Genomic DNA, 24,509 nt, shown 5'->3' with positions numbered 1-24,509 from the left:
AGTACTGAGAAAAAATACGGAGACGTATAGCTTCACTAAGAGTATGATCTTTAATAAGACGAATTCATATAGCCAACCCCAATTAGTTCGCAAAACGCTTTGATGATGATGATGATGAAAGGTAAAGTTTACATTCAATGTGTAATAGTAATAATTTTAGGCAAGCTTTATGTGCTTCTCCTATAGTATAAAACTTATATAATTCCCCTTATCCAACCGTCCATTTTGAACAGAGGGCTAAGATTGCCCCAATCACAATGTCACGTCTCCATACCATTTTATTTTTAAATTTTTTTTCTATAAACTATTTTGACACCAAATTCTAGACGTCCATTCCTCTATTAAACTCGCACTAGCGAAAAAATATTAAAAAAATATATTCAATAAAATAAAATACCCAAAACACCTCTAAAATTTTCAAAAGGTATTTTGGTCATTATATTTTATCAAAAAATTATTTTTAATATTTTTTATAAGTGCGCCCCAATACGAAGATGGCAGATACCAAATTTCATATTCATACAATTCGTATAAAAAAAACTAAAAATAAAATATTTTAAGACATTGGATTTAAAATCAAATGATGAGTAGCTCTCTTGATCAAAATTGGACGGCTTGATGATAAAAATAAAATAAAACTTCTATGCTCTAAGAAAAGTATAAAAACCTTTCCAATAAGGTTGAGGAACTCAAAATCTTATTGGCCATTGAGGCGTAATCTAAATTTAGTATCGGTAAAAAATTTCCACTTTCATTAGAAACCCTTAGCATTGCAATGAAATAATTTTCCTTTTGTCAATGTAAAAATGTTGTAATCTGGTGGAGTGTTAATTATTAATAAGCCAGTAGAAGAGTCTCCACACTTGTTCTCTCTCTCTCTCTCATACAAACCAGTAAAACACCTCTTTCTCTCTCTCTCGATCTCGAACCGTTAAGTTATTTTTCCATTCACTATATTGTATATGCAGTACAGCTCTCTCTCTCTCATCAGAGCCATTTTGTCCCTCCTGAAAATATGCATGTGGTAAGAGAGAGAGAGAGAGAGGGAGAGGGAGGAAAAGGAGGCAGCGGGTTTCCACCCCCATTTTAGAAAGAGAGGATGGAAATGGGGGCAGATTTCTGTCCCCTTTGAGAGAGAGCGAGAGAGAGGTACAAGTGAAATTCTCCATGTATTTGACAACGGTGTTAAATACTGTTCTACATGGCATTGGAGCCTATGGGCAAATTTTAAAAGAAACCCCAAAGACCCCATCCACTAAATTCTAGTGGCCACCATGAAAAAAATAATCAAAATAAGAAGAGAAGAACTAAGAAACAAATTCTACAAAGACCAATTAACCAATCTTCTGGTTCATCCCTCCAGTTGCTCATCACACCTCAAAATCCAACAAAAATGTCATGATCTATCAATAACATTTTCGCATAACTCATCTTTAAAAACTGTCATCAAGCTTCCTCTCTATGCCTTTTATAATTCCCAACCATTTGCCCTCCATTACTGAAAACTCCTGGTAAAAGCTTGAGTTTCCCATTGGAAGCTTCACTGTTATTCTGTTCTTCAAACAGATAACGTTGGTTAAAAAGAGGCCTCTTCTCAATGAATTCTTCATTAACCAATTTCAGGCAATTTTCTGGCAACTTTTTGATAGGTTTATCAAGAAAACCCCGATAGAATATTGGTTTTCTGTTCAAACTTGAATCGTCCCCAATTGAAACTTCTCTGCCCATGAAAATCTTGCCGGATTCTGCTGAAGCCTTTGCTGGACTTTCCAGTTCCGCCAAATTTCCAGCCATTGATAGAGACCTGTCGGGACATGAAGCCAACAATTTGTGCCCTGAAATTCCCACCCCGTTCTCTTTTCCAGTCACTTCTCCATCAAACCCTATGCCAGAAAACAGACCAGAAGATTCGCCGGAAAAGCTTTCCGGAGATTTGGGGTATGAAGAGTGAGGGACTCTAGTTGAGAGGTCACTCATTATTTCTGCCATTTTTGCTTCATTTTGGGTCATGGGAGGTTCTTCTTTTTCCTCTGAAATGGGATCAAAATCAGCTTTGAAAGAGAGGCTGCCATCATTGATGGAATCTGGAGAGAGAATCTCAGTATCCATTTCCCCAAGGCTAGTGGAAGATATGGCGGCGGTATTTAGAACATTTGCAGTGAGTGAGTTACTGTCTGATTCAGAGGACAAAAGCAGAGGATTTTCTTTTGGTAACGATTGCTCAACAGGGCATTTTGTGGGCATTTGGCGAACATCAATCCTGTCAAATGATGCATAATGGAAAATCTTGAATCAGCCTTGAAAGAGTTAGTTATAAAAAAAAGAAGATGAATAAGGGCTACTCTGGATTTATGCCCTTCTTGATGTGGTTTTCTAATGGGCAATTTTCAAAACTATGGCATTGTTTGCAGAAATTTGGAAGGAGTAAAAAGAAATGGAACATATTGAAATTAAGAAATTACAACAATGTAAGAAGTAGAAATTTCAGGATAATAATCTATGTTGCCGCATTTTATCAAATTTTCAAATCTCCATATATGTAAATAATCTTTTAATTTTTCACTATAAACATAAAACAAATTTCTAAACGAGATTAAGAAACTTAAATTGTGAATATCTTAGACCTAGTCAAAGCAAAACTACTTTCAGGCCTTAAAGAGATCATCTAAAGATTATACATTCCTTTTAAGACAAATTAATTCCTTAAAGACAAATTATATAGACAAATAACTATCTCTCACCTGCTATATAGAAGCATATAAGCTCCCTGAGCGAGCACCTCCTCGAGCTCCACATGCTCGACCTATGAAAAATCATGCAATTTTCAAAATTCAATAAGCATAAAAGAGCACCATGAAAATGCCTGCTACAAGCAAGATTTTAATACTTTGCTCAGGCCCGCGACTCACCTGAGTAGAGTAACTTGCATGAGTCCGGGTGGACTAGAGAAAAGAGAGATGAAACAAGGGGGACGGATGTCACCCCCTTTTAGATAGATAGAGGAGGATGGAAAAAAGGGGGGGGGGAGGATCTCACCCCTATGTGTGTGTGTGTGTGAGAGAGAGAGAGAGAGAGAGAGAGAGAGAGAGAGAGAGAGAGAAGAGAGAGAGAGAGAGAGAGAGAGAGAGAGAGAGAGAGAGAGAGGGGGGGGGGGGGAAAGAGTGGTAGGGAGGGATGAGTAAGGGGGCAGTGCCACCCTTTTTTTCTATTAACAGTACTCTGGCCAGTACTGTACAGGTTCCCATCCACCCGAGTGGGTACAGAGGAACTCGCCTTTGGCCGGCCAATTCCGATTGGACTCGGCAGAGTTTTTCAACAATCGCTCTAGGAGGAAAGCATCCCATAATGGCATAATCCAATGGAGTATGACATACAGCACTCTAAACCATGGGACAATCATCATCCTGTCCTGATAACAAATGGATGAGACTAACCACAGTGAGACCTAATGCAATGATCTCCACCAAGCAATTGATCTCCACCAAAGGCCATGGGGGACAAATGGTGGATACAACTTTGGACCTACCATATACGATAATCCATTGGACATGTAAGAATTTCCAACCAAAAAATGATTTTTAACTTATTTACCTTACAATCATCAGTTCTATACCAATTCCCACGTGCATCCTTCGTGTAGCAAATGTAATGCCCAAAGAAAGAAGCATTGAGCATGTCAATGTGAACCACCACGGCATAAAGATGATATATATCTCTACCGCAATTGTCCCTGCTCATGTATGGCCCCAGGTCAAGAATTTCTGGGAAAGTTACTCTCTTGTTCAGTTTGCCATAGCTCCCACCCTGAAACAACAGAGGCAGACTAAGGATAAGCATACACCAGCGAGCTACATTGAGATTCAATCTCCCAGCCAAAAGCTACAAGACCGGTTCATAGATCAATAATAATTAAAGTATACTCCATTATCAAAGTATGTTACTTGATGAGAAAAAGACACTTGAGTCTGAGTGCCTGCAACCTGGAATCTCTTCAAAGCAATTGTGAGGATATTTGGTGGCTGATGGATGGTAAGGCGCTTTGATGCATTGACATAAGCATTACACCTGCATAGAGACCGGGAGTTTGTCAAAATAGTAACTAGGTATCGAAAAAGAAATTGCACAAGTCATCATCATCAGAGCCTTTTCTCAACTATTTGGGGTCGGCTACATGAATCCCGATCCGCCATTCTATTAAGAAACTGCAAAAATGAAGAGATATTTACTATGACCCATGTGGCCATTAGAACAACATGACCACCATGTGGATTATCACCGTCCAATGGAATGGGTACAATTCACAAAATGAACTTTACAGTTGGATCCAGTCTCCTCCATGACAATCATTGAATCCACTCATTGACAAAAATGGTGATAATAATAGGGAAAGATATATTGGAACAATCAGAGACTCTGAGTAAGATATCAAGTCATACGGAGCCCACAAGAAGAACAAGATTTTAAAGTCCAAGATAATGGATCAAATTATCTTTTCCTTTTCTTTTCTTTGTCGATAAGCAAAGTACACAATCGCTAATAAACTTCAACAGGTGTTTCAGATTCAAGCCAAGTTTTTGGAGAACACAAACACACACACACACACATATATATATATTAAAGTAGTTGGCTTTATTAATACAATGTAAAGTTTGTTTACAAAATCCCAATATGGTGACACACAAGCCAGGCAATCAAATTCACAAGGAGGTTCTGAAGTGCAAGGTAAAGAATAACCAAAAAAAGGCTGTCTATATCAACAACCTAAAAGCTTTAAACCACAGTTACCCAAAGCGATTTGGAAACCAAATCGATTTAGGAATTGGAAGAGTGGAAATCACCGATGGCTGGAAAAGATTCCTGCTTTCAGGATCAACGTCCATACAGGAGGAATCGTGGGGGACAAGATTCCTAGTTTTAGGAATCAAGATTCAACCAAAATAAAATTGAGATCCCTACATAGATGGAATCAAGATTCCTAGCTCTTGGGAATCGAGTTTCCGACCTCATTGGAATCGACCAATATTGAATTGAGATTCCTTCATTTATAAAATTGATATTCCAACATCTTTAGAATTGAAAGGGAACTGAGAGGGAAACCATACATGTCTCAAAGCCATTCATTGACCGAAATGCCATACAAGCACGTTTACATTATTTGTATTACATTACTTCTAATATCTTGGAGTTGCAATCTCTCCATTAGATCAATAAAATCCATACTCAAAGAACTAAGTAGAGGACATGGACCACCACTTTGGTTTATATTGGTCATTTCATACCAAAAAAGATGATTACACTTTGTAGCACTTTGTAGCTTGAGATTGAGCGTCTAGCTCGAGTAGTTTGATCCCTTGAAACTTCTAAACATCACTTCTTAGAAAAAAGCAAAAAGACAAAAAAAAGTGTGGAAGTGGTAGAATTCTGTAAATGTAGAAACCAGTTTCAACAAGTGTAAAATCGAGTGGAATCGAGAATCAGTAAATATTAGAAACGAGATTCTATAAGTGTTGGAAAGGTGGTAGAAAGATAGGAAGTGGTGGAGAGGAATAGAAAGCTGTCACTCCAATTCTGGTACTGTTTTAGATATCGAGTCGTATTTCTTTTCAAATGAATGTCCAGTGTGGTGAATAAACGACTGTCAGAGGCTCAAACGAATCAATACCTCTATAAAAGCTGCAATTTTTTTTTTTTAAAATCATTCGCCAGCCACTGCCAATGGAGATTGTTTTGAGATTCGAGAGGTAGAGTTCTGTCATGTCAGTTTCCTAGGAGAGGTCTTAGTGATTCCAAGGTCGACGATTGCTGTCTTATTGGACGTCTCAGATATGTTTCCATTTCATAAGGTAGAGTTCACAGAAAGGGGTAACACTTAACAATGTAGATTCTTCATTAGGTCTCTCACTAGTAGTTGCAGGGTGGCTAAATTCATCATCCTGTCCACCCATGGGACTTGAAGTCCTCTAGCCTGCCAAAAGCTTAAGCTTTTGGGTGATTATGTGCCCCAAGCAAGACACTAAGTTGATCATCATCAATGCTGTAGCATTCAATTTGCAAACTTTTGCATCTTCTATTGTTAGGCATACGAGATGGAGGAGCATCTCCTTATTTATTTTTCATACAGCTGAGAGCGACAAATTTGTTGGGCACATTCTGGTATGTATGATACAGACACATGTCCAACACATCAAATGCACCATGAAACGTGGGACTTGTCAACATGTTCTAAAGAACATTCATGCCCGGCATGCGATTCTTGGCGTACCATTAGACATGTGCGTTGATGACTCTGGCTACACATATCCATAACTCTGGACATGCATGTTTGCAAATACTGGACACGTCTATGAGTTGAACAATAATGTCTGCCATTCATCTTGGTCCATTTGTTGCTTTCGAGGGGTCTCCACTGGATGATCGCACCCTCTGTCACTTCTGTTTAGCAGTCAAACCTATTTAATGGATACCTGATAAGGCCACATTCTCTTGCAATATGCCATTGGTCAATCTTTGGGGTATTTGCCTGGAAAGGAACAAGTGGATTTTCAGAGACATGTGTCATTCTCCTTTTTTCTGTATGAGAGAGGATCCGTGAAATGTTGATCTCCTGGCTCTGGATCATGTTGAGCTCAGGGGACCTTTGAGAATCAGATATTTATCATGACTAGCTCATTTTGGTGCTTAGCAAGGAGACTGGACTTTACCTCAATGGAAGCCCACTAGAAAATCCAGAGCCATAGGAGCACATCGCAACTGATTGCCTAGGCTATGGCTGGGTGATTGTCTATCGCCCTTAATTCAAAATGGGGCAATGAAAGGTTGCGTTCACTCCCCTAATGTACTTGAATAGGCGACCTATGACATCAAAGTGATGATATAACTGTAATACTGTGTGCCATGTCTGTAGGATAACTTCAATGGCCTTTGTAGGAAAATGTTTCAAACACTCAAAAAGGAAAAAGCTACGATATGGCAAAATCCTACACACGCATTTCGTCTCGTAAGTTACGCATGTATCAAAATATTCAATGCACAACCAAAATTGCTACCAGCAATATCACCATGTTTGGCAGAATATAATCTGATTTCCCAGATAAAAAGAACGTAGCAGTTGATGGCAGTACACAGCATTTACCAAAGTCACCAGTGAAACTTCAAGATATTCTAGGCAAGTCATGAATAATAGTGTAGCTTTACCAACTTCCACTATCTGTATCAATATCAATATCAATTAGCAGAGGCGGTGTCTTATTACTTAATGGCACTCGGGAATCTCATTTTATCCATTTGGAATCAATATTCATTCCACGAGTACACCCAGCTATTTTAATGAGAATTCCCATATCAACCTAATACAAACCGGAATGACCACTTTTAAGTTCGATTTTGTTCAAGAATATTTTTTCATGTAATATGGTACATCTGAAAGTCAAACTCAAAGAAAGGCATGCAATAAAATAATGGCATAATTTCCAATCCCCAAATATCTAAGCATACATACCCGTCACACTTGTACTTATTTTCTCCATCAAGATCTTCACTTTTTGTAAACTGTTGAAGGCATTCCTCAAGAGATCCAGCATTTCCTTGAATTTCAACAGTCAAATCCATCATATTCTCATAACGATTTGATATCTGAGAGCATTCTGAGCATTTCACCTGCACATAAGATGTGTAAAAACAACAGCAAAAGGGAGAAAACAACAGCAAAAGGGAGGCACAAATTTCACGAAGAAACATATTAAGATCTGTTCTGTACTCAAGAGTTTAAAATGCATTCAGTGTCCAATTGAGCCTTCAAATCCTTAAATGTGTTGAAAGTGCAATATTGTTTAGCAATACAATAGGGAAACATTATTTAATAGGGCATAGTTGGATTTCATCATTTAAATAAGAGCTTGTTTTGTAATATTTTCCAGGTCAATAATATATGCGTATGGTTAGTATAACACATTAGACTAAACAACACGTTTTGCCCTATATGCATCTCACAGTCTTCTTCCTCTTCTCTTCATCTTTGTACTGATTTTATACTGAATATATTCAGGTGGGCTGGCCATATGTGGCACAGACCCACTACAACACTTGTTAGGAGGGACAAGTTAGTTCAAATGGAAGGCTCAAAAAAGGCAAGGGGTAGGCCCAAAAGGATGTGATAGGAAGTAGTCCGAAAAGATATGGAGACTTATGACCGCACTGAGGGTATGACCCTTAATAGAGCAGAATGATGGACTAGATTTTGTGTAGCCGACCCCAATTAATTGGGAAAAGGCTATCATGATGATGATGATATTTAGATCTAGATCGTTTTTAACTTGGTATCATTGCAAGGTCCAAATCTGAAGGAAGAATTTTGAAAGTCGATTGGTGAGATTTTGGATGTACTATTGATGTCAGCAGTTGTATGGACAGACAGCCTGACAATGCAAGGTGACGAGTACACAAATGGATCCCTTTTTTTGAGAATAATGGTTAACTTTTCCTATTTTTCGAGAATGTTATGGTTCTTTCTTTTTTAACAAAAATAGACAATCATGGGAAAAATGTCAATTTTAGGGTTTTCCCTTGATTCGCCGGTTGGATGACCTAATGACCAATCAAGTTACACAAACTTGGTTGTTAAGTTATTTGATGTTTATCAAGTAGTGAATCTTGCAACCAAAACTGTCTAATCAATGGTTCTCTTTTCCGCACCTATATTCTGTGTTCACAGAGGGGTATCCTAAGAGAGATCTTTATTGTCTTGGAAAACTATGCACATCACAAAAGCACAAAAAACATGTGTATGGAGTACTCCGGCCTTCAAATCGCAACTATTAAATATGATGGCAAACTAACTATAGTGGGCCAGTTCTGTAAGTTTGTTACTTGGTGGAAAGAAAAGAACTCAGTTACATTGATTGTCGTTATAGAGACATCAAATGTCAAGGATCCATTTTGTGCAGATTGGAAGCTGGTGATATGATTATTATGAGCTGGCTTTTGAGTTCTATGCAGTCAATGTGTCACAACATTCGTGAATAATAACAATTTAAAAGAATTAAGGGATGAAGTGACTGAAGCCTATTCACAGAAGAAGAATATCGAAAAAACCTATGAGTTGAAGCAGTAAATAAGCAACTTCAAACAAAAACTTTGACCAGTTGACGATTATTATGCCAGTTTACGAGGTATTTGGGATGAACTGAAAACACTATCAGTCCATAAGTTGTTTTCACTGTGCAAAAGAGCAAAGAGAAAGGTTGGAACAAAATAACTTATTTTTTGACCTTCTAGGGGAACTTAATAAAAAATATGTAACTATTAGATCTAATGTTATGGGTGGTCAATCTCTACAATTTCTTGGAATAGTGTTCTCTCTTCTTTGGTGTGAAGAAACTCGTTGGAAAATTATGACTGTAACTATTTGTGTATCTGAAAGATCTGCTGTTTGTTTCCAACAATTTCAATATTATAGTGGAGGTCACAGTGGTGGTCATAGAAGCTTCACTCGTGATGAAAAAGATAAATTAAAATGTAGCAATTGTGGAAAATCTCGACATACCAATGAGATGTGCTGGGATCTCATTGGACCCTCTTAGCACAATTCATTTTGTGCTTATACAACAAGGACTAGTGAGGAGGCTAGTCAGGCTATGTTGACAGCAGGATGCAACCAGTCACTTACTTCGCAACCACACATCTTTTATACCTAAGGATCACCATCATCATTAAAGCCTTTTCTCAACTAATTGGGGTCGTCTACATGAATCATAGTCGACCATTCTGCACTATTAAGTTCCATGCCCTCAGTGAGACCATAAGTCCTCATATCTGTTCTCACTGTCCTTTTGGGCCTTCCCCTTGCCTTTTTTTAGCCTTCCACTTGAACTAACTCACACCTCCTAACAGGTGTTGTACTAGGTCTGCGCCACACATGGCCAGCCCACCTAAGTTTATTTTCTCTCATCTTATCACCTATTGGTGCCACACCTAAATTCTCCTAAAACCGTGAGATGTAGATATAGCCACAATTCAAGAAGCGGATAGCCTGCCTGAACGATTACCCCTTACCCTACTAGCCAAGATAGCTGTATAAGTCGTGGTCACCTGATGACCATGCTGATTGCAAGAACCAGAATTATAAGAGTGAATAGCCTAGCCTCTCCAACACAGTCGAGTGGTCGTCCCTCCCCTTGGTGAACAGGTAGTCGAGATGCCTCTATTTGGGCAAGAGCTAAACCGTGCCTTTATCTCAGACAGGGGTACAGTAGTAGAAAGAAATGACCGGTAAGCAGTTGACCCATGAGTTCATTCACGTGTGGGAGGGTTTCCTTAAAAGAAAAAGAGGATACTTGGGAGGCGGGTGAGGACTGCCAGACGATGCTAACCCGTTGAAATACGTGGCGTGCAACTGTTGGGGGTCAGGGTGAGCCTTAAGGGAATGTTTTTGAGAGAAAGATTCAGAAGTATATCGCAGCCGGATGACTACACTCATTTTATGGGTATGTTGTTTTTTGACTTCCCAACATTCCGCCCCATAAAATAAAGCTGGTCTCATAGTTGTCATATAGAACTTGCCCTTCAGCTTCATTGATATGTGACGATCACATAAAACTCCGGTTACACATCTCCACTTTGCCCACCCAACTTTAATTCTATGTGTTACATCTTCCTCAATGTCTCCATTTTTTTGGATTAGTTATTCAAGATATCGAAAGTGTGCTCTTTTTTCTTGGCCGTCAATCTTAATTACTTCCCTTGTCTCTACTTTTATTATTATTAAACATGCATTCTATATACTTTGTCTTTGTCTTGCTAATTTTAAAACCTTTAGATTATAGAACATTCCTCCAAAGTTCTAACTTTGTGTTGAGGTTATTTCATGTCTCATCGATCTTATATCTAAGGATGAGTTCATGAATTGTTTCCAAAGAGATCCTCTTGACCTTTAAGCAGTGTGCCTTTTCACTTGTAACAAAACTTCGTATTCCTCTTCTAAGTCACATCTTGCCTAATCAGTTATATCCACATCTGCTTACCATGACTCCATCTCAAATTCCTAGGAACATTAATTCAATAGCTATTGAACATATGCTTCGTATGTCTAATCTCTTATCTACTTATGTTGTTTACAAAAGAAGTCTATTAAAATTGCCTATGGATCTCATGTGCCAATTAAATGAAAAACGATCGTATCAATAACTTCTACTAATTTGTTATCTCGATTTATGCCCCCCCCCCTCTCTCCCGATTTGCACCCAATCCTAAGAACTATGTTTTCAGCAAGCTTCTATGCATTCTAGGATCCTCAAGAACCCCTGGCTCGTGGAACTTGGAATCCAAATACCAGGAACCCACCCAAGGTTGTACATATAATTAACTAAATGCAAAACAAGTAAATATAAAGACAAAAGAATAGTGTAAGAAATAACATAAACAAAAAAACAAACCATAATGATGCAGAGACTTACGTGGTTCACCAGGAACGGCTACATCCACGGCTTCGGCAAGTAAAAATCAATTGTTTCAACAAAGATTAAAGTTTTGGGTTAGAAAATAAATACCTACATCTAAACATTGGCAAAACCCTCGCGATCTTTCCTCGTTCTACCGAATAATAACATTAATCAACCTCATCGTTCCCATAGCTACACTGGCCGGGTAGCTTGGCTTGGCCCTCGCCCAATTGGCCGGACCCTAAAGAATTAGGGCTTGGGCCACAACATGTGGCCCGAGAACCAGGCCGTTCTTCCTTGTTTTTAATTCTTTTTTTCTTTGACTATATTAGGCCTGCCCGGCTAGAGCCAAGGCATGGGTCTCATTGGCTAGGTCCAGGCTGGATCAAACCGAGCTTGGCCAGCCCTGTAGGGACTAGGATTGGGCTAGGACCAAGGCAGGCCCGGCCTGTTGCCAGCCCTAGCTACAAGGAAGAGTACCTTAGAGCAACTAGGAGACAATTTCTCTCTAGAAGTGAAAATCAAACCAATCCCAAACCCCATAAGCCCTTCTCTCTAGAACATCATGTCTCTCTCTCTCTCTCTCTCTTTTGGACTCATCCCTCTTAGAGATCCCTTCACATGACCCCCTTACATAGAGATCACTAGGGTTTCGTTCTTGCTCCCCAAGAAAGCTCATTTTTCCCCAAAGACATGTGATGCCCTTTACATTTTTGGAAAAATATAGCAAGGCAGTGTTTCAAAAAGTGCTAGGCGGCACCTAGGCGGTCAGGGGGTCCAGGGCGCTCAGTGCCTAGGCGGGCGCCCAGAACCTGGGCGACCCAGTAGATTTTTGTTTTTTGGGTTTCTCTTTCTAAAATAGGCTCTAATGGGTTTTAGGTTTCAAATGAACCTAAAACCCATTTGAACCTTTAGTATTAAAAAATAACCCAAAAATACCCTCAATGAGGGGCATTTCCGCCCTTGGGTGGGGCGAAAACCCTGGGCCGCCACCCTGGCGGATTCAAGCGGGCACCCAGGGATATCCGTTTTTTTTTAGCGTTTAGGCCTAGGCGATGGGCCCAAGCCCCCAGAACCACCTATGCGGCCGCCCAGGTGCTGGGCGGTCCGCTTTTTTGAACCACTGTAGAGAGGTGATTTTAACTATCACCAAACCAACAATCTCCACCTTGATAGCAAAATCATCATACTCGTCTTGACCACCTCCATTGGATAGATTTCTTGATTTCTTCCTCTTGCCTCTCTTATGGAATTTTTACAAACAGTTTACTTATGTATTTCTCCACTTCAAACCATGTAACAATCTAACTTCACCATGTACTCTTCACCAAAAATATAAATATTAGCCCCATACACACCTTGTGCTATGACATCAATTGTAGGGTCCTCGAGGGCCCCTTGCTCATGGAACTTGGACCCCAAATGCTGCGATCCCACCCAAGGTCTTACATACAGTTGGCTAAATGCCAAATAGGTAAATACAAAGACAAAAGAATAGTGCAAGAAATAAAGCCAAAAAAAAATCACAATGACACAGATTTGTGGTTCACCCCAAAAGGGCTACACCGAACGCATGGGTGAGTAGAAATCCACTATTTCGATATAGATTACAGTTTGGTTACAAGAGATATACCTCTCCCATCAGCAAAACCTTAAACAAGCTCTTCCAACTGAACAATACCGGCTCAACCTCGTCTTTTCCACTGCTACACTAATGTTGAAAAGAGAACCTTAAGGGCAACTGAAAGACTCTTTTTAGAAGTGGAAATTGAACCAACCTAAAATCCCATGGGAGTTGCCCCTCTCCCTAGGAGGCCATGTCTCTTTCGCTCTCGCTTTGAGACCCATTTATCTTTTGGATATCCCTTCCAACGACCCCAAAAGGATGACCCACAAGAGATGAGTATTATGTCTTCCTTGATATAGTTATTACTACGGTTTTTTCTTGCTCCCATGTTTACCTTTTAACCACATACAATAATACCCTTAACCTTTCTTGAAAAACATCGAAGTGGTGATTTTCACTATCACCAAACCTAACATTGGTCAGCTATATTATAAAAACTTTGAATACCTGAAAGTCATATATTACACACCTAAAGTACCAAAAAGAACTGAAAAATCTCTCCTCCAAACTGTGAAGTTACTTTTTGTTTTGTTTTTGGTTAGTTGTATGCTATTTATGCTAATATTAGTTATGTGCTACTTGTGCCCTAAACCACCCCATGCTAATATTCAAAAGTCATATATCATACAATTAAAGTACCAAAACAACTGCATTCAGAGTTCTAAATTGTGAGGCTACTTCCTTTTTTCTATTTGTGTGCTAGCAGATCCATGTATAATTTTCATTTAGGGATATGTTATGTCAACAACTAGAAAGGAATTTCAAAAAAAAAATATAAAATCATTTTAAATTGTTTTGGAATTTTTTATCGAGAAAGATCTAAGTTTTTTTAATTAATGTCCCCAAATTAACTAAATGAATATTTAAATACACTAAGTTTTCGACAAGATCCAAGAACAAAGGTTTAGATCTCTTACAATATTTTTATTGCTAAAAAAGAATCAGTAAAATAAATTTTAAACTCATTGTACCATAATTTTGGGATTTTTAGATCCAGGAAGATTTGACAATTATGAATCAATATTATCTTAGAGAATCTTAAATCAAGAAGACCCAACCATAAAGGTTTGGCTCTCCTACAATATTTTCCTAGACTTATGCCAAAGTAGATTCTAAATATATTAGTCAAGGTGTTTTTTTTTTCTTAGATAGAAAAAATCAACTTAAAAATTTATGAAAATGATTCTAAATCTTTGGTGAATGATTCCAAATTCAAATGTAAACAAATATTTTACTCTTGCAAGGTAAGACATCACATAGTGCAAACTTGCATCACATATGAAAGATAACCAAAAAAATCAAAATGTATCCCAAAATATGCCTAGTGCATCCCAAAACTAAGCAAATATTAAATTTGAAATACTTTTACATATTTTCATTCTATGGATTTTGGATCTATAATTCTAATTTTTTAAAAAAGAAGCATCTAGTGTGATGCAGAAAAAACTTGTTAAATTGGCTTGGCTTATTGCCAGACAAATTCCTAAGTTTGAGCCCAGATACACCTGTAAAGGATTTATCCCAGAAGAGTCACAACAATAAATAATCAGAAATGCAAGCATGAAAAGAAAGGAAAATATACTTAAGCCCAAGAGAACAGAAATCCAGAGTTTGATCAATGGTTTTGAGCAATTTCTTAATGAAGGAGGAGGGAAGGTGTGGAGCCACTAACAGCAGTATAGACGAGGTACTCAAGACACTAATGCCATTGCAGCAAGCTTATGGGGTGCCCAATGGGAAGGCATCTTCTCCTTAACATATTACATCTTCTACAAATGTTTATAACTGACTAAAAAAGGAATAAATAAGAAAATAAAAAAGATTTAAGGTGAATAAACCTGAGAGCGAAGGTAGCCACCAAATATGTATTGGATAATAGTTGTATCAAGAGTGCTAGGATCCAAAGCCTTTTCTCCACCAAATTCATACAGACAAGCTGACTGCATTGTATCAATTGCAAACCTGAAAACAATCATATAAATTGAGGTTGTTGAGGATGTTTTTTTTCAAGATCTCAAATCAACATCATACTCCATGGTAAACAAGCCTGATGCACAATTTGAGGATATGCTGATGAAATTTAAGAAGGTGAAAGCACCTCATGAATTCATGAGCATCTTCCTGTTTCCCATTGCAAAGATTGCCACCAATATTTGGTATGTGAGCCAAAATGTTGATCGGAGAGAAAGGGCGCTCATTCTGGCTCACTCTATAAAAGTGAAGGTGAAGTTCACATAAGAGACACCATCCACCATTGCGGCCTAAGGAATAAGAAAGACAACAATAAAAACATCAAAAAAACAAAATGGGTAACAGTGAAAGAAATCAAGCTTTCACCTCAGAGTTGCATGTCCTTACATTCACTCATGTGTTTTCTACCCGACAAGTAGGCAACAAGTGGTCGTGTGGATGAAAGACATTGTAGGACTACATTAGCGAAACAGCTGCACAGAAACAATTACAAATCATTTTTAAATCATGAAGCAACAAATAATATAGGAAGTTTGTATTCTGAATGGATAAAACACCAACCAAGTTGACAAAATTCCACAAATTTGAATGGTTACCTATTTCCACAATTTAGAAGTCCACAAGGTGGTAAACCTGGGTTATCCCAGTTGAAAAGATCTATGAATTCGTCATAGTGAAATAATACCTAAAAGGAAAAAGGGCCATAACTGAATGTGAATCATGTATTCAATGCGTAGATGAATGAAAAGTTTCCCTTGGTTAGCAAAAAAGATTACATTATATATTTTACCTTTCTCGGTTGGCAAAAAACCTTACTGGTTCCATGCTTAGGCATAAAATGAATATTATTTACTATCCCCATCTGACTTGAAGATTTCCTCTGATGATAATCATTCTTATTCGCAGAAACTTTTGAATCCTCAGGCCCTTTCACCTTGCAATTGGACTTATGACCAGCAGTCCAATCTCTTGTCTGGCAATCTATAGAGCTGAAAAACAACAATAGCAACTTTCAATCCTTCGAAATAATCATCAATTCAAACATATCTTCAAATAATTCATGTGTACAGCAAGTTCAATCATGGTATAAAATACAATGGAAACATATAATTGACAAGTAAAGACATTACAAAAAAAAGCTTAATATTAATGTCAAACCATCATAATCTGTACTTGTTCATTTTGCCCAACTGTTATTATTCTTTATGGGCAACAATACTGTCTTTCCCATGTCAATGTAAATAATAATCATTCATGTGATTATTGCTGAATATATATATATATATATATCTATATAAGCTTATGTTAGGGTGCTCACACTATGGAGTAATTTATCATTGTACTCAACAATTTTAGACACTTTTATACCCTTGTTTTGTACATTGAGCATTTTTTTAATAGGGGGTATTTTTGGTCATTAGGAAAGGTGTGACGTCACCCACATGGAGCATTAAATGCCACTAGTGTGCTCCAAGTGGATGATGTCACACCCCATGTGGATGACGTCAGACCCTCATAATGACCAAAAATACCCTTATTAAAAAAATGCTCCATGTACAAACAAAGGGTATAGAAGTGTCCGAAATTTGTTGAGTACAATGATAAATTACTCCGTAGTGTGAGCACCCCAACATAACCCATATATATATATATATAAGGTCGGGACCGCCTCTATAGCTGGAAGCATGAAAGTGTTAGTGAAATAAGCACTCGGAAAGGGCCTCAATGAGATTGAAGTTGACGTGGGACACCGCGATACCAAAGACTCCTAGTATGGAAATAGAAGTCAAAAAAGTCATGAGTACCTAGCCATAGAAAACCATTCACAAAACCATGATGGGATCAAAAAGTAGCCTAGCGAGCGATACAGGGCCTCTCCCCCAAGAAGACCATGCCAGATGTGGTAAGGCATGTTCTCAGGAAAGGGCCAAACACGAGAGAAGGATGGTGGGACAACTTCCTTACCCTTTTCTTTTATATGTCATAAACATTTCGTCTTTGCCTCTTTGGAGTTTTGTAGTTTTGGAAATTTTATATGAGATAGAATGCATTAAATGTTAATAGTGTTAACACATTTTTAAGTCTATTACTCTTTATCAGGCTATCAAGGAACTCAAAAGTCTCATACAACTAATCTATTATAGATATTCAATAAATTAAAATACCTACTATTACATAAATCACATTTATGTTTTTCTCTATGCATTACTGATGCAGGAAAGTAGAGAAAATAGGCGAAAACAATTCAACAAACCATCGAAACAGGCTAGATTTGAATGTACCTAGCTTTCCTTATACAAAACAGTAACCTCAAAACCCTAGATAAGGCTTGGTGTTACTGTTCACACCTGAAAAGTGTTAGAAACCTTAACATCTCAGGCTCTTTTATTAAGAAGACCAAAAACTACCCCTACTTAAGTTAAAACATTATATCAATACCCTGTAAGTCCCTTCAATCAAATTAAAACATAAAAGATCCCTAAACTGCCCCTAACTTTAATTAAAATACTTGAAATCCCTACCAGAATGTAAAAAACAACAACAAACTAAAAATAAACTCCTTCAAAAAGTGGCCTTCCCATCTCTTAGATCTCCTTGCAGCTTTGGGATGTGGATCCTCATAAAAGGGGTTGTCAAAGGATGGATTGATTGGGTAAAAAAGCTCATGAGAATCACCTTGACTAGTTAAAGGACTGTCTGGTGCATCATTCTTCCCTGGTTGGGAAAAACTCGACCTTGAGTCCAGCTCTTCTTCCATTGCCACTTTAGGTCCACTGCACTCAAAAAGATCGACAACATTGAACACATTCAAGGTCTCGTTGTACCTGGATAATCAATTTTATAGGCATTACTCCCCACCTTCTTCAACACCCGAAATGGTTCAATCTTCATGTTATAGATAAACCATCGCCTCCCACATTAACAAAACTTGAGATCAAGGCGTACCATGTTACTGCACCCCGATAGACATTAGATCAACCATGTTTTGGCCCAATGGGTACTACCATACTTGCAGTACCTAAGCACAACATACTTGTTCCAAAACACATCAAAGAATACCATCAACTATGAAGCGGCTCAAGATTAGTTTTCTGTTACCCCCGCGATTTCCTTTGGCTCGCACATAGTGATTAAATATAGAGGTTCTCCACTCAAAACAAAATAATGGCTGAAGCAGAACTCCAACATCAAGAATTGCATAATCAACCATTCGATAGGCACCTTTTATATTGAACCTAGTAGCAAAAAGCTCATAGGAAAATATCACAAAACCCTTAGGGCATACCTCACATGGTACCCCATTTTGGGCAAGACATCAAGAGAAACAAAATCCTTGCTACCACCATCATCTCCTCGATCCTTCTTGCATTTATCTTGCTGCTCTCCAAAGATAATATCATCCATCAAATCATCATCAAAGATAGGACCCTCATAAAAGATGGGATCACTATTAAAGATAGGATCATCATCTCCATCAGTGGGTTCCTACATTGGATCACCAATGAAATCACATCAATCATTAAGGATTTGGGGAAGAAAGTCCCTTCCCAATTAATGGTCTTTGGCTCATAAACATAGCTTGCCAATGGAATGCTCCTCTTGTTCGACCAGGGCTATTCAAAAGGTGAAACTCTTCCATATATTCATCCATTAACCTATCTCCTTGGCGCAACACATGCATCTTTCAATATAAAGACTGTAGATAATTTTCATAGAAATATTTTTCTTTCATCTTTTTCCTCATCTCCCACCACATAATTTCAGATTTTCCTGTTCTTTCTTGCCTTGCTCTCAGTTGTCCCTATCATACCAAAGACTTTTCTTCAATTTAATGGTAATAATTTTGACATTCTTATTGTCTAGCACATCCTTGAATCAAAGACTCTCTCCACTGTGTTTAACCAATCTAAAAAGTCGTCAGGCTGCGAATTTCCTTCAAAATCAAGAATGTCTACGTTTAGATATATGGATTTTGAGTGCCGCCTATACGTCCTATAAATTTCTCTTCACTCAACTCATCCTATGGAGCATGATTGTGAAAGGGTTGTACTCAACATCGCCTTTGGACAAACAAAACTTCATGTCACCCAGGATTGATGCCTCCAAGCTGGCTTGTTAGTTCTTGAACTTTCCAACTCATATCCGACATCTCTTGATCCCACTAATCATGAGGTGGATCTATATAAATTCCCTTGCCTCAACCTCTTCTTGCTACTATAGGTTTACCGAAATCACAAACTCTAGGCAGAGAATCAACAAAACCTAGCTGAAACCACCAAGTTCTAAGCTGATTTGGCAAAACGTGGCCTAAAATCAGTAAAACCTAGATTTGGCTATAGATTACCAGCTTTGTTGTTAAAGAACCTAGTTTCCAATACCAATTTAATGCACGAAATAGAGAAAAGAGGCAAAAACAGTTCAGTAAACCATCAAAACTTGCTAGATTAGTTATTGCTCACACCCTATTTTTATTGTTCACACCATAGTTACCGGGAGACCCCCAACAGAGTGACAATCCCGCTCTGTAATCCAGCTTCGATGTTCCATAACTGGGATCTCGATCGGAACCTGATTTCTTTATTTTGGGATCTCGCTCCCATTTATTGGGTACTTGATCCTATGAACAAAGGATCTCGATCCCAACATCACACGGTGCACGTTCCTGAAGATTGTAGATTTCATTCCCGAATAAATAAGATCCTCGATCCCCACATTTTAAGAGCGCAATCCCTGAGTTCACGAAAGTCCATCCTATATTTCAAAGACAATAAAATTTTCCTAGTTTTGAATAAAACTATTTTACCAATTTATAACTTCCCAAAAAACCTTCTTAAATAAATTTAACTTTCATAATAAAATACGTATATTTTAAGCAAATATTTCATGCAGTATTTACAACCCAAAATGACAATAATGTATTTCCCAAATTTCTTCTAGATGTAGCCAAATAGTAGCAATACATTCCTAGGTTGCATCCAAACGCTACCCAAACAACAACATTTCATTTTCAAGTAATATATTACACCAGTAATGTATTACGGTAGTAATTTACTTCATATACAGTTAACAATTTAAAAAAAAAAAAAAAAATTCACAGATAATATATTTCCAAGTACCCAAACGGCTAACGTGACGCCCATATGCGTATCATGACTACTAGCATTAACCGTTTCAAAAATATAATTGTATAAAGCATTGAAAGAATTTATTTCATACATGATTAATGGAATTTAATTAATCAATGGACATCTTGGGTTGGTCGTGCATGGATCTAGCCCTATGGGCCATTGGTACATAGGACAAGGAGATCTAGAATAAACCAGAATGAGATCCTGTTTACATGGGAACGGACTGCAATGCTTAGAGGGAACAAAACTCCATGTGTAATGGGGTTGGGAACTTGATACAAGTGGAGTTCTGTGATGGGAGTGCAGACCAATCATGCAAGGAACGCAATCCATCCTTGAAAGGAGTTCGATCCTTTCCAAATAGGAACGCTATCAACTTCAAATGGGATCTAGTTCCTATTTTGGATGGAAGCACAATCCTATTGCATAAGGAAACACGATCCCATTGTGTATGGACCACGTCCCCACTAAGTAAGGATCCATATCCCATTGTGTTGGGAACGCGCTCATATGGGAACTCATTTCGCTACTTTTACCGTCATTGGAACTCACTCCGTGAGAGCCGGAGCTTTGAGAAGCCATCGATCTTTTATAATGCTCCCACTCCCAAGCCCAGAGCCGTTTCCACTCCGGCTCCTGATAATTATGGTTCACACCCCAAAAGTGTTGGAAACGCTAACACCCCAGGCTCTTTTATTACATTCTAATAAAAACTAAGGCATTATAAAAATATCTCACAAGTCCCTTCAAAACTCTGCCTTCCCCTCTTGGATCTCCATGCGACCCTGAGATGCGGATCATCACAAGGGGGTCATCAAAGGATGGATTGATTGGGTCAAAAGGCTCATGAGAACTATATTGAATAGTCAAAGGATTGTTCAGTGCCCAATTATTATATTTTTCATGGTTTTCTAAAAATTTTAATTTATTGCCTGCATTAGAGGTGATGCACCCATATTGGGACCGGATCGAGCTACATCATGGCATCGGACCCATTGCATCGGGTATGCATCCCCCAATTTAGAACACTTTGTGAAACATAGGCAGGTGAACATATGAGAGAGAGAGAGAGAACGAGCTTAGCATTCTGTCTAATATCTCGCAATTCCATGATATACATAAAGATTCAATTGGTTGGCTGAAAGAAATGGAGAATTTGTTTCAATGGAATGAATAGCAAAGAATATGCAAAATCAAACTTGTTGCAACAGGGCTCCATAGGTATGGCACATCTTGGTAGGTGCAGACTCAACAATCCCCAAAGGAAAGAGAAGATTTCAAATGGCTTAAAATAAAAAGAAATTGCCAAACAATTAGAAAATGAGCTTCTAACGATCCTCGAGAAAATGTAGTTACACCCATAGTGTTGAGGGATTTTTTTCCCCCTTTTGAGATAATTGACCATATATATTGTATCCATATTCCATAATATATAAATAGAAATTACATTCATAACACTGGTAACTTTTTTGTAATCAGTAAGCTTTGAGGTAGATTGAAATTTCTTTTCTAATGTCAACAAGCTTTCATTAATCAAAAATTGTGTATACAAGTAAAGGAGGTAGACACATTGGAGTTTAACACCATAGAACTCGTGTATGTATTGATATAAATGTGGAAAAGCTCAATTGAATTGCTCACCTAAGCCTCAAAAATGTTTACCAGTAATGCATTTCCCATGTTCCCCCTTTTGCCAATGAATCCTTCAACGCATTGAACTCCCTCCATACGTGCTGGTATACAACACTAGCATTACGATTTTTTTAAACAAGTGGCATTATTTATACTTCTACACTCGCACTACTTATCTGATCAAATATCTCAACAAAAATGTTATGTAAGCGCTATGGATGTCCCTCTTTTTGCTGATCCATGCCATCATTGTAGCTGGATCTCTGTGTACAATCAAAGGCTCCAACTTTGGTTCAGATATCTAAGCCCAATTAGCAAGGCCAGAGCTAGGGAGATTGAATATTCTCTTAGGCAATCCAGATAAGACCTAGCTGGGGTATGTTACGGAAGAATAGAAAGAATAATTTTACTTTAAATGTCTGATTCAAACATTCATTCAGGATAAGTCTCTATTTTCTGAGTTTTTCCAAATTTGATGGTAGAGGAGGAAGAATCTTAGTTTATAATGGGGTTAGGTTTTCTGTGTTAAAGAACAACTTGTGTCTTAAAAATATAAAAATATTGCTTCGGAGTGGGCGCCTTGCAGGCACAGAGAGAATGCTCAATCTCCCAAACACATTTTCGTCCACTTTATCTTTTTGACTTCCTTTCTGTTGCCACTTGTCTCTGTTTTCCGTTATGCCACAGTCCTACCTATACAACATCATGAGGCCATGGATGTGACATTATTCCTATTTAACCAATGAGTATCTATGAGATAAAATAATTACAAAAACACAGGTATAAATGCCATATTATTATTTTTCTTTTCTTTTTATTGTTGAATATGACATTATCATTACTAAGTTCCATAATTCTATTCAACCCAAAAAAAAAGTTCCATACATTTTAAAAATTTAGACATTTCACCAGTAACTGGTTTCCTCTTCCACACGTCTTTCACAGATCGCAAAAAAAAAGTAAATTCAAAGTATTTTTTTATAACTCTAAAATTCAGTCATTATCCTAACCACAACAACTAAAGAGGGAATAAAAAGATAAGATGATAGCATATGAAGATTTTCCATCCAAAAGCGTTCCTATCCATTAACACCACATCATACCATGCAGATATATAATTCCAAGACATAAAGGAGCAGCACAAACAAACCATGTAAAGTACATGTACATTATTTTTTTCGTTTGAAAAAATCAATATCTTTACATTTCATCACCACTATCATCAAAAACATTAATCCTGATTAACACTAGGCACATACTTCTTATCACTATAATTAAAAGTACTCCCTTGGTATGAAGCTAATGCAACAAGCCATTCCATACCCCATATTTTATCAAGCAAATAATATAATTGCAAGTCCTAAATAAGGATCATTAATTCATTAGAAACAAATTGTATAACACAAGTAAAACCACAATATTTTTTCATTCGAAAAACTCAATATCTTTATATGTCATTATCGTCAGAAGCAACAAAATTAATATTGATAAACACCAGGAACACACCTATTAACATTCTAATATTAAGTGCTCTTTTAGTAATAATCTCATTATCATATTCGATAACAGGCTAATTGAACGAAGCCATTCCAGAAGACAGAAAATGGATAACTAAACCCTAATATACCAAAAACCAACAAAACCCCACAAGAAAACATGAAACTGTTCTAAGTTTCAATTCTAAGCAACAAAAACCAACAAATAAGTCTTATGAAAAGGAACAAAAAGAAAACAAAGGAAACGAAACATAATTCAACCTCCATTGGAAAAAGGAAAAATTAAACCAAACAACACAGACCCTAAAGTTTGGAATTCACGTTACCAGTAAGCCGCCTTGCACCGGGCACATTTCTTTGTCGAGGGTTCTCGACAAACTACACAAAGATTCTCATCCGTTTCCTCTTTCATGTGTTCTCGGTTTCTCGAGGCCCCCAGAGCCCCCTCTTCACCAAAAGATTTCCAAGAAATGAGATATGCAGAAGCTGCGCTCTTAATAACGTGAAGAAACCCTAAACTGACAACCACAAGAGCGATAAAGAATTGCAGGAGGGTGGGTAGATCCACATATACACCTAAGTCAAGCATCTACCCGAGCACCAGTAAGGGTTTCTCATGGATTATCAGAGCAAACAGAATCCAAGCTCATTAAACCCTAAATCCGCATTCTTTCGGAGCATAAACAATGATCACTTCCCTTTGCTGCATAATGGCGTGAGTCAAGCATCCATGCGAGCACTGAGAAGAGATTCTCATGGATTTCGGAGGAAACCTCTCTCTCTTCAAACCCTAATTTCCCTTTCATGTACAGAGAAGATGGTCTTTTCCACTGCAATGAAGCTCTCTCTGTCTCTCTCTGCTCGCTCTCTCTTCTATTGACTTACAGTTTTTCTTGTTAAGGGGGGCCTAAAAAGCTCGGGATTTGCTGAAACGGCCTTCTCAATTTCCTCTTTCGTTTCCCTTCATAAAACTTCAATTTCTTTCGGAAAAATTACTATCTTTTGTCCGCCCAAAGATCTTTTGTCCCCCCAAAGAGGTTAGGAATTTTCCTTTTTATAAATTGGTTTTCTCTATGGTAAAGTTTGTAGATAATCCAGGTTTGTAGATTGGATTATTTACAAAGAGACCATTTATTTCCAGGGTGCGGTTTGTATAGAGCCTAGGCTCTAAATAATCAAATTAGAGCCTACCTTCAAATAGGGTTGAGAAATATGGTTT

At 37.8% G+C, this 24,509-nt stretch overlaps 1 protein-coding gene across 2 annotated transcripts; it reads right to left on the bottom strand.

Moving 5' to 3' along the window:
- Nucleotides 1-1,150: 1,150 nt before the first annotated feature.
- Nucleotides 1,151-24,173, bottom strand: LOC18435410 (ubiquitin carboxyl-terminal hydrolase 18). Of its 2 annotated transcripts, none has more exons than XM_020668035.2 (11): nt 23,617-24,173; nt 15,824-16,022; nt 15,630-15,718; nt 15,421-15,506; nt 15,161-15,323; nt 14,901-15,024; nt 7,499-7,656; nt 3,942-4,065; nt 3,592-3,804; nt 2,742-2,803; nt 1,151-2,260 (listed from the first exon to the last, which is right to left on the bottom strand). In XM_020668035.2, the coding sequence occupies exons 1-11, from the start codon at nt 23,877-23,879 to the stop codon at nt 1,447-1,449; spliced, it is 2,295 nt and encodes a 764-aa protein (XP_020523694.1). In that variant the 5' UTR covers nt 23,880-24,173; the 3' UTR covers nt 1,151-1,446. The 2 variants fall into 2 exon arrangements, with proteins under 2 accessions (XP_020523694.1, XP_006845518.1); XM_006845455.4 differs by having other exon boundaries at nt 3,981-4,065.
- Between the last annotated feature and the right edge of the window lie 336 nt (nt 24,174-24,509).

This window comes from Amborella trichopoda, chromosome 12 (assembly GCF_054954075.1).
Source record: "Amborella trichopoda isolate Santa Cruz 75 chromosome 12, AtrichopodaSantaCruz75HAP2 v2.0, whole genome shotgun sequence".
Taxonomy (NCBI): domain Eukaryota; kingdom Viridiplantae; phylum Streptophyta; class Magnoliopsida; order Amborellales; family Amborellaceae; genus Amborella; species Amborella trichopoda.
The sequence above is the reverse complement of the archived record's forward strand: the minus strand, read 5'-3'. Positions and strand labels throughout refer to the sequence as shown.

Excerpts from the sequence above, each read along its gene's own strand:
- LOC18435410 (XM_020668035.2), bottom strand. The coding sequence starts at position 23,879 with ATGCTTGACTTAGGTGTATATGTGGATCTACCCACCCTCCTGCAATTC. Across the intron at positions 16,023-23,616 it reads CGGTGCAAGGCGGCTTACTG|CTCTATAGATTGCCAGACAA; the intron begins GTAACGTGAATT and ends GTTGTTTTTCAG. Across the intron at positions 15,507-15,629 it reads CTTCTAAATTGTGGAAATAG|CTGTTTCGCTAATGTAGTCC; the intron begins GTAACCATTCAA and ends GTTTCTGTGCAG.